General features: G+C 43.6%; 1 protein-coding gene across 1 annotated transcript in view; it reads left to right on the forward strand.

The window, feature by feature from the left end:
• abhd5a (abhydrolase domain containing 5a) overlaps positions 1–8,016 on the forward strand; it is a 13,958-nt gene extending 5,942 nt beyond the window's left edge. Inside the window, exons 5-9 of the mRNA XM_034874001.1 lie at positions 52–206; positions 1,002–1,113; positions 1,209–1,395; positions 1,631–2,155; positions 8,005–8,016. Of these exons, the coding sequence (XP_034729892.1) occupies positions 52–206; positions 1,002–1,113; positions 1,209–1,395; positions 1,631–1,720 (544 nt within the window). The 3' untranslated portion in view covers positions 1,721–2,155; positions 8,005–8,016. The remainder of the gene's footprint in view (positions 1–51; positions 207–1,001; positions 1,114–1,208; positions 1,396–1,630; positions 2,156–8,004) is intronic.
• Positions 8,017–11,002: the final 2,986 nt, after the last annotated feature.

The raw sequence follows: 11,002 nt of genomic DNA on the forward strand, positions 1-11,002 counted from the left end.
GTGTGTGTGTGTGTGTGTGTGTGTGTGTGTGTGTGTGTGTGTGTCCTGCAGAGTGAAGTACATGGTTCTGGTGGAGCCCTGGGGTTTTCCTGAGCCCCCGGACACAGCAGAGGCCGACCGGCCCATCCCTCTGTGGATCAAAGCCCTGGGGGCCATGTTCACGCCCTTCAACCCTCTGGCGGCCCTGAGACTGGTGGGGCCCCTCGGTAAGATGCAACAACAAGACAGAGGGCCTTAGACATCGTCAACTGTAAATCTAAAGGAGAAGAAGAGTAGCACTGTAGCATACAGAGGGACAAATGAATGAGAAATATGAAAATATGTGGCACTAATGAATAATAATAATGTTATGTATATACTACACAGTTGAAGGCTCACACACCTTCAGTCTGAACGTTCTGGTCATTAGACCTTCATCAGTTGAAACAAAGTTTCAAATGAATGTATGTCAATTTTGATATTCAATGTATTTTTCTAAATTCATATCAAATGTTTGTCCTATTTATTAATCCTACCAGCATTCGATTGCATATGGCTTTGTAATCTTTGCATTGTGGTTAGCTAGTTGGCGTAGATGTGTGAGGTGACTCTGGTGTTACCCTGGGATCTACCATTAGCCTGCTAATGTTACCCTGGACGAGATGGTTGTAGATATGAACAGCTCCAGCTGGGGGTCTCTGTATCTGGGCGCTCCTTCTTCTTCCTGTTTCCCCTGATGAAACTCTAAGGACCCAAACCTTGGCTTTCTAAATAAAAGTTTATTGCAGGTAAATAGAACCATGTATGGGAACCTATCTCCCAGCTGAGAGCATCAACAAGTATTTTTATATTTTTTCTTAATACACAGAAAACTAGTTTGACTACGAATGAATTCCACTACTGCTAATTTGGGATGTTTTGTTCCAGACTTTAAAGCGTGGTTCCTGTTCATGTTCATGTGTAATGAGGCAGCGACGTCTCTTGGTTTTGACACCTGAGCGTCCCCTCTGTGGCCCCTGCAGGGCCCATGCTGGTCCAGACCCTGAGACCCGACTTCAAGAGGAAGTTCTGCTCCATGTTCAGTGACAACACTGCGTCTGAGTACATCTACCACTTGAATGTGCAACCCCCCAGGTGTGTGTGCATGATGAGTCATTGTGTTGCTTTATGCTGAACCCCCCCCCCCCATCTTATTGTTCTTGTTGTTCTTCTGGTGTTCACTGTCCCAGTGGGGAAACAGCTTTTAAGAATATGACCAACTCCTTTGGCTGGGCTACCAGACCCATGCTGCAGAGGATGGACCAGCTTCAGCCCGAGATCCCCGTGGCCCTCATCTACGGGTCCCGCTCCAGCATCGACAGCAGCGCGGCCAGCAGCATCAGGGAGAGCAGACCGCACTCTGATGTAGTCATCACAGTGAGTTGATGAGAGAGCCATGCGCTTTGTTAGACTCTGTATGATGGAAATCTCTGATCATGCGTTGATTTGTCTGATCTGTTGATGTGCTTTCATACAACGTAAACGAGTGACTGTTGCTGTCATGCTAAAAATGGAAGTTAGCACCATTACGACCACCAATAAAAGTGTTTAGGTGTGAAACTTTGGCGCCCCCCCCTCCTTGTACATGACTGAACCTGTGATGGTCCCGCAGACGATCCGCGGAGCCGGACACTACGTGTACGCGGACCAGCCCGAGGACTTCAACCTCGCCGTGCTGCAGCTGTGTGACCACGTGGACTGAAGCTGAACTTAGCAGCCGTGTACAGGGTATTTTTTATATCTTGTGTGAATACGTAGACGAAATACAGTAAGACTCAATATAAAAGTAAAGTCCCTTCTTATATTACAACAATGTAATATTTAGTCACATCTTAAATGATATCAAAGTGAAACAGAATCAATGTCCCTTTGTTCAGATGGCTCAGTCCAGTGTCAGGTGTCAGGTGTTTCCTGTCATTGCTGAACCTGGGGTCTGTGGGTTCCCGTCTGGTTCTGATCCAGACAGGAAGTGGACTCTTTAGTACATCACTGCATCAGCACCAGGAAGCAGCGAGACAAGTCTCTGCAGTCATTACTAATCTCTTTAATAACGTCTCTCCTCTCTGCTTGTTTTTTGCTTTTCTTTTGTAATTTCAAAGTTGATTTCATTTGCTTTTATTATGAATGTGAAGCCAGAGTACACTGCCCCCCCCCATCTTAAAACATTTCAGTGCATACTTTAATTCTCTGAAAGCATATTTCTACGTGCCATTGATTTTCTGCTGAGCGATGCCGACCTACACAGTAGAATTGTATACATGATATTTGCATTTGATTATTTATGTTTCAACTTCTTTGACACTAACAATCTTTCCCAGATAAATATTAAGCCTGAAAATTATCATTAGCTGTATTTCAGAGAAGTGTGAGTTGAAGTTGACCCTCACACGTTGACAAGATGCCAGGAGGCAGTCCTGGGTCTAGGTACCCCTGGCTCTTATGAACCCGGTGCCGGTGCAGCGCCGCCTCCTGAGCGTTGCCACAGTGTGGGTGGGTGTGTTCAGCTCTGCGTCAGTGGAGGCCGCCAGCCCACTAAGTCCTTTCCATGCATTGTTAGAGAACTGCCAAATGAAGTTGGTTCTTATTGATAATATCAACTGGAACATTGTCATGTCATCTGTGAAGCTGGTCTATCAAACATCCAGAAAAGCAACATGATTTATATATATATATGCTGTAAAGCTATTTGCTGAGGTGTAAATAATATTGCCTGTGCATGTCACCAGGTCAATCTCAGGTAGGGTGTGCATCAATGGGAAGTGTAAGATCCAGTGATTTTAGACCCATACTATGGACTAAAGAGGGATTTCATGGTCTGCTATTTTTTTTAAATCCTTCTCTCAGGTCACCAAAGTGCAATACTGAAATGGAGAGCTGCAGTGTTTCAATGTAAATTAAAAAGAATGAAAGACCCAGCTGTCTGATGCCAGTTTAGAAAAGATATATGTAGACAATTTTGTAATTAAAATGCTCATGTGTCTATAGTATGAAAAGGAATAACGTGGCGTTGCTGTGGAACTGTTACAGATACACAGTATACTGTGTCTGCACAGCAGCCTTATCATTCCTTACTGGGAACTATGTCTTGTAATTTGTCCGCCTTTCTTAAATCAGATGCTTAATGGTCATTGTTGAAATATGAAAAAGAAAAATAAATTGTGCAAATAATTTTTGTGTGACAGCTCACATTTCTGAAATGCAAACACATAAAAACATAGGTCTGTTTGCATTAACATGTTTAATCTGCAATGCTACACCTTGATTCCTGGCTCTGCAACCCCCCCCCCAGCCCTCTGTACTGTAGTTCCCCTCACCGCCACTAGAGAGCACTCATATATGGGGCTCTTGTGGAAAAGTCTTCTCTCTTTTGCATTAATATCTCCATTTATTTCCACCTTTTTATTTTAATAGCAGAGAAAGCTGTCAGAAACTACCGTGAGATATATTTTTTACACATTGCCACATGACCGGAAGGTTGTCTGAGGACAGCTGCTGTGGAGCAGGTAGTGTTTCATGGTCCTTACATCCAACCTCAACCATTAACAAGGATATTGATCGTAAAAGACATCCTATCTGCTCTTTGATCAATACAGGGAAATATGCAAGCCCATGTAAAAGTATTTCAGAGTCTTATGGAGCCGGTGGGGGCTGTTTGTCCCACTCGGCTTGGAGAATGTAAATGTGCTGTATTTATATAGCGCTTTTCCAGTCTTAACAACTGCTCAAAGCGCAAAGCGATAAACATTCACACACATTCACACTCCGATGCGCAGCACCGGGGGCAACTCGGGGTTCAGTGTCTTGCCCAAGGACACTTCGACAATGACTGCAGGGGTGGGGATCGAACCACCAACCTTCCAATTGGCAGGCAACCTCTCTACCACTGAGCCACAGCCGCCCATCAGAACGATTGAGGTGGGTGTTTCTGAGGTACAGTAGCTGTTGATTAGCCTTGGAAACCGAAGAAATCACACTCATTTCATTAAGGAACTTCTTAAGAAAAACAATCTTTGTATGAGAATATTACATAATGCAATGTGTCTGCCTCATATTGAGAATTTATTTGCAGTCTCCCAACCCACTAATACGGAACAATTAGAGCTTTCATTGGTGGTTTATCAGTGGCATTAGCTGGATGTCAAGTAATTAACTAGGAGCACACCTCAGGGTATACACCATAAATCTCCAGTAATGCCATCATTCCTCTGACATGAGAGCGTTAAACACACCATGGCAGGGTGGGGCCGCTACACGCCTGTGAGTCACATGTAATCCCACTGATGAGTCACAGGATGGATTACTGGAACTGGAGTTTTCACAGAGTTCCAGTTAAAGCAGATGGGAGGTGCTCTATCATCAGAAACCTGCTCACTGCTCTATCTATGTGTGGAGGAGAAGCAGGGCCACTGAGTCTGGAGCCATTGGACAGAGGGCGGCGTCCCAGTCGTTTAGAAAGAGTAAAAGGTTTGCTGAGTCATGGCAAAAAGCTTCTCTGACATTCAACTTTTAACCAGCTTCTGTGTCCTGCAGCTTTCCATCATGTCTGGCCTCTCTCCACCCTAATCCATTTATACCACCACGGGGGGGGGGCTTTGGTTAACAAGGGTGGCGTCAATTAGGGCATCATAGGGGAGCTGCACCCTTTTGGCACATAGGATCGCTGCCTCCTCCTGCTGGGAGATGATGGATGGTGCTACGAACACTCCATTCCACCCTGAGCTCTTGTCCTAAGTGGATGCTGGTCCATCTGTGGAGCTGCCCCCTTTCCACCTCTCTCTGGACTGTGAAGCAGGGTTGAGTTTCTGAGACTCACAGTGTAGTGTGTTACATTTAAAAAACATAAACTTCAAACACTAATATCAACCTATTATTATATTTTGGTTCCACTCCAGGAAACGTGGCTGTTGGTCATCACAGAAACCCATCCTCCACAGTCACATAAAGGATAGATTTTGGTGTGCACTCTACAAATCATGAATAAGGAGTGTAGCAAATGCTCACAATACTGAGTCGTTTTATTTTGAAAAGACTAAGAATATAGAGGAATTGTGTTTGGAGGGAAGAAGCAGGCCTGTTTCCTCTGAGTATCGGTCCCATTTCACATGTCTCTGTCTTCACTTCTACTCAGGACAGACTGGACCCTGATTGGTCCCCGCTGATATGAGTTAGCAGAGGAGGAGGAGGAGCAGGAATGAAGGCCAAGCAGAAAGACCTTCGGTCTGGAGCACAGACCAGACCAGACAACGCTCCTCTTTTCTGGGTTGCTAGGAAACCGGCCAGGCGCCTGATCTAATTTATTAAATCCAACCTCTCGCCTCCTCTATATCTCTCTCTTTTTCTTCCTATGTCTGTCGCGCTTGCTCACTTTCGGCGTCCATGCTGCTTTCCTTATCTGCGTTATCTTTGCCACCCTCTAAGGCACTTATCTCTCTTCCTTTCTCTCCTCTCCTCACTCTATCTCTACCAGGCGCTCCCCGGCTGCATGTGTATATGTGGGTATATATTTATTTCACTCTCTCTGTCTCTCTCTCTCTTCTTCGCCTCCATCCTCCCTCCATCTCAGACCTCAGACAGTGTATCCTCTCCGGCTGTGCAGCAGTGCCACCCCCGTATCTTTACACAGCGAGCCGTGAGTGCCACCCTCAGGCAGGTCAGACCTTCTGTGACTTATCAAGCACACAAAACACACACGCATGTAAACACACACACACACACACACACACACACACACGCTGCATTAGCATTTAGACTGTGACTCTGGCTTGCTTTGCTCCTGGAGTCTAGATTTATAAATGCTGATGCATCGGCTGTTAACTACAAAGCACTCTGCTGTGCTCATTGCCTGAATTATTCAACGTTGCCATCGCCATCCTCAACCTGATCAATGACCATTCACGTCCACGATAATCAATGGATCAAGCAGGTATTGAGAATGCTTTTGAGTGCTTTTTGCCAAGGAGTAAAGTTGTGTTTTCTTCCCAGATAGAAACACAGAGCGTGTGTGTTACCAGTTGTTTCAGTGTTGCTTTGACATGCATGTTGCCACGGCTGAGGGCTGATACCTACAAATACGATAGCCCAGCTATTGGAAAATGTGATGCTTGGATTGTCTGTAAAGTCCTTCTTACGCTTTAGGTGACAGCTGTCTGGCAATGATAGGATATTGGTAAATGCTGAAACCCAGTATAAGGTAGATGCTAGGTATGTGAAAACAATGGCTTTGTTCTGCTGCTTGTGTTAGGGGCTGTGATGCACAGTTGGTTTCTTTTGTTAAAAACTCTTACTTTGACAATGTCATTGCAAGTAAGACTTTAGTGATGTGTTGATGGGATATCAGGAAGGAAGGAGGAAGCATGGAGGAAGTGAATACCGACTGTGATCTTCTCTGCTGGGTGTCGGATGGTTAGCTGGCCTCCGTACCTCCGTGGGATATTAGGGGCTGTGGTTTCCTTTTGCCAAGACTTTTATTTAGCTCATTTTCAGTTTATACATGTATTTTGTGTTTCCACTAGAACATGTTTGCAGCTAACAAGCCAAACATGTCCTTCAGGGGTACTAAAACAGAGCTAAAGGAGAGAGAATATTTGACTCTGATTCATCAGCTGTCCAGAAACACAACTCTTAATGAATGCTAATGTTGTTCTGTGGCTTCTGGGTGTCTGCTGCTCACATGTGCCATATCAACATCAAAAGCAGCGTCATGTCAAACATGCTTTCAGCTTGCTGTGAAGTTGATTATTGCAGCTTTAGAATAGGAATCTTGATCCTTTAGGACTCAACATTTTGTTTTGAAGGATCTGTAAATGCACCATAGCAGTCCAGTTGGATTGTCTGAGTGTAGCCTTTACCTTTTATCACGACGCTGCACCTGCATGGTCCCCCAGAGCCACTCTGTCTTTCTCACTTAAATCCCTGTCTGCTGGTTGCACCATCAGTAGGTGTGAGTCCATGTGACTATTCAAATGTGCACAATAACATCACCAGAGAGACCAGCACAATGACAGCCGACCTGTCGACAGAGTTTATGTATGTGTGTGTGTGTGTGTGTGTGTGTGTGTGTGTGTGTGTGTGTGTGTGTGTGTCTGTGTGTCTGTGTTCCTGCCAGGCCTGCACTAATAGTCTTAATGCTTCCTGAGGAGTTGCCCAGAGCTGCATTAGCCTCTGGATTGGCCATTGATTTGATGCAAAATGCCTCAGCCCTCCACCTTCTCTATCCTAACACACACACACACACACACACACTCCACCCCTCCAGCCCCTTAAAGCTCTATACGGCCAAGGCTTCCTGTCTCGCGCCCACAGGGTTATCTCCCCAATGCAATTAAGGTGCTTTAAAAGTGCTTTTTCAGGAAGAAGAAGCGGGGGGGGGGGTAATGAGGGAGAGTGCTGGCCGGACAGCTTCGCCGCTCAGCGCAATGGGAAGCCCCCGCTACTCCGGCCAGACGCTGAGATGGATGGACACACCCCAACTAAGAGGCAAGCAAGGCAGGGAGGAAATGGATACATTGCTAGAAGGGGAAATGTGTCTGTGTGTCTGTGTGTGTATGTGTGTAACTTTAGAAGGGTGGGGGGGCAACAATACATAAAGTGAAATAGGTTTACAATCATCTCTCTGCTACATTTGGTGCACCTTGGTCACTGTCGATCATTATGCAATTTAAAGTTGGTTATATTTTTCAACTAAGAAGCAACTAAGACAGCACAGCTTCCTGTCCTCCAAGGCATTTGCAATATCATTCACAACAAGCATAGTGGCGGATGTGGTACTGTGCTTGGATCTAAAACCAGATTGATCGATACTAAGAAAACTGTTTGCAGAAATAAAAGTTTGTAACTGTTTGCTGAAACTGGGGAAGGAGCATTAAGGATGACTGATGGGACAGCGAGTGGTCCCAAAACTCAGAACTCAAAGATAGGACACGTCAGGTAGAAAAGGCTCTGCATGTAGCGGGAGTCACAGACATGTGTGTTGAGAGAATGCTGGAGCCATACCTGTTAGCATGAAGATTATCCCCAAGAAACAGTCCTGGTCGATTTGTAAACGCTAAAAAGTTATTTTAAGTCTTTTTTTTTTTTTTTATTGAAGGAACGCACAATACAGTTTACAAATGTAAAACAATACATTTCCTTTCAGTTTTTCTTTCTTAATAAACAGGAACAAGATTACCCTCACCCACCCTTCCCATACCACTCTTGGCAGTTAGTGCGTTCACACCACCACCCAAAAAAATTAAATAATAAAAAAATAAAATACAAAAGAAAAAGAAAGAAAATGAAATTAAATGATATTAATGTACATTCTCACAGCCATGCATTACAATTACCTTAAACATACTTATAAACAAGTACAGGTAGAATAACACTAAGAGGTCTCTCATAATTCAGGCAGTACTTAAGATTCTCAAAATATGTCACAAAAGGTTCGGCCATTTTAAGTAAAGTTTCTGAACTGAGCCTTTCAATGTGAATTGGACTTTTTCTAGTTTGAGAAAAAAAATCAAACATCACTTAACCATGCGGCCACCACTGGGGGAGTGGAGGATGTCTGAACCAATAAGATCCTACGACGAGCAAGAAGTGATGTAAAGGCAACAATGTCCAATTGGACCCCAGTTAAACTTAAGCTCTCATTTGAAATACCAAATATTAAAATCAACGGGCAGGGCTTAATTTGAATTTTTATGAATTCTGATAAGGTTTGGAAAACAGATGACCAAAATTGATTTAGACGGGAGCACAACAAAAAAAGTGTTTGTTAAATCAGCAGGAGAGAGGGAACATCTATAACCCCCCCGTCCGTTCCCGGATATGTATCTGCTAACCGGGCCTACTGATGTGAGCCCTCTGCACTGGCTTACACTGAGTGAGCCCCAAGCATCCACAGGGTGAAGATGAGTTAACGGTGCTACCTGAGTGGGGGGGACCAGGAAACAAGGGACCAGTGCTTTGACACAGTGACGGATCTGGAGAGATCTAAAAAGTTACTGCGTGAAGGATCATATTTCTGGCATATAACATCAAAACTATCAAACCCTTCTTCACATAGGGCTTAATATTTCAAGTTACTTAAAAGGTACTTTCTTAATCTTTACAATCATTCCCTAAGAGAACCAATCAGCCTGCCTTGTTGAAACATCCAAATATTGTTCAAAACCTAATATTTCCAGCATGCAGCTAGTTAGCTTGAAGGGTGTTGTTTTGGAAGTGAGTGGAGATGGAGAACAGAGAGAGAGAGAGAGAGAGAGAGAGAGAGAGAGAGAGAGAGGCAGCCTGACAGCTGGCGCCATGCTGGCTCTTTCCTGGAACTGGACTTCCGTTGATCCAGACACAGATTGGGAGTAATGTGGGGGCCAAGTTTGAACAAGAAAGAAGAATGCGTGAAATTGAAAAAGAAAATGCCCACCTGTTTCCAGTGTTGGCAGTAACGCAGTTACTGTAGTGTATTCCTTTTTGCTGTAAGCAGTAATATAAACGGTGATCTCAGTAAGCTAGCAAGAGTACACAAAAGACAACTTCTGTTTGGCTGCTTCAAAATAAGAGCATTTCCTGTGACAGTTCACAATAAAACTAAATTACTGTTACACAAATAAAGTTGTGTACCTTTTCACAAATCAGCTGTAAATCAAGTGCTGTAAATAATGTTATTAGTGAGTTTTAATCCCACTGACCATTTCCTTTAGACTGTTTTAAACTAGACAACAGGAATTTCTTATTCAAGTGCTTTAAGCAACCATGTTACAACAATGCCGGACTTCAGTACAACTGTAAGGTATACTTTTCATTGAGTACTTTCATTTTCTTGCCTATTGTACATTTTACTTGTCTATTTTAATAGCTTTAGTTATTTTGCATCTTCATATTAACTATTCAAAATATTCTGAATAATTTATGATGTATTAAAGTGGATGAAGGGGAGACTTTATTGATCTGGTGGTGAAATTCACTAACTAACTGCCAAGTCAAACGTCCGCTGTTATTTTGGTGAAAGTAACTCAAAAGTAATGCCAAAGTAGTGTAACGCATTACAATTCAGAAACAGTTATATTGTAATATAACTAATTACTCTCAAAGGTTGGTAACTAGTATCTATATTGTACTACATTTTGGAAGTAACTTGCCAAACACTGACTGTTACTGATTCATCATTTTTCACATTTATTGTCATCCACATTTTTATAAATGAACTAATCAGTTCCTCAGATTCCCATGATGCAAAGGGTTCCTGTCCGTCATGGTGTGTGTTTTCAGGTTGAAGTCGAGTGGTCTTCAGCGAGCCGTGTCCCTGTCCACATTACCACACAGGGTTAATGGGCTAATTACTGCGGCTGCAGTTCTCTCGCTGCATGTTATGCAATATGTGGGAGAATACAGACAAGTGAGTTTCAGCCTCTGACACTGAGTGGGGATGTCTGTCTGACTGCTCCCTGCTGCCCTAAGCAGTCCACACAGAAAACAGCACACACTGGGCACTCACACACACACACACACACACACATACACACACACACACGCAAAACATAAAGTCCACTGTGACTTAGTGGGAGGGCCTTCATCAGTGTGTGTCTTTGTGTCTTTCACCTTAAGGCCTGACAGAAAAAGGTGCCCCTTCATAAAAGAAAGAAAGATTTGAAAAAATGCTGAGTTTAATAAGATTACCTTTTTTACGAATGATGCACAAATGACTGCTTCACAGTTTCAAGTAAGAGGAGAAGGGAAAAAAAGAATGGAGAGGTGAGAGCAACAGAGCGAGAAATGAGACAGACACAGCTTATGTCCCCAGGCTCAAATGATTCAAGGGGAGACAGAAAAAAGGACACTTTAACAAATGAAGGCAGGAATAATGCTACTGGGAAACGTAGATTTATATATTTGATTAGGACAACGCACACATTAATCAACATTTCTGTAAAAGCGGCAGTCATTTTTCATTTGTGTAAGGTCAGGAGAAAATGAGAGGTGGGAGGAGAAGAGACCGCGGAGGAGG

This window comes from Etheostoma cragini, chromosome 6 (assembly GCF_013103735.1).
Source record: "Etheostoma cragini isolate CJK2018 chromosome 6, CSU_Ecrag_1.0, whole genome shotgun sequence".
Lineage (NCBI taxonomy): Eukaryota > Metazoa > Chordata > Actinopteri > Perciformes > Percidae > Etheostoma > Etheostoma cragini.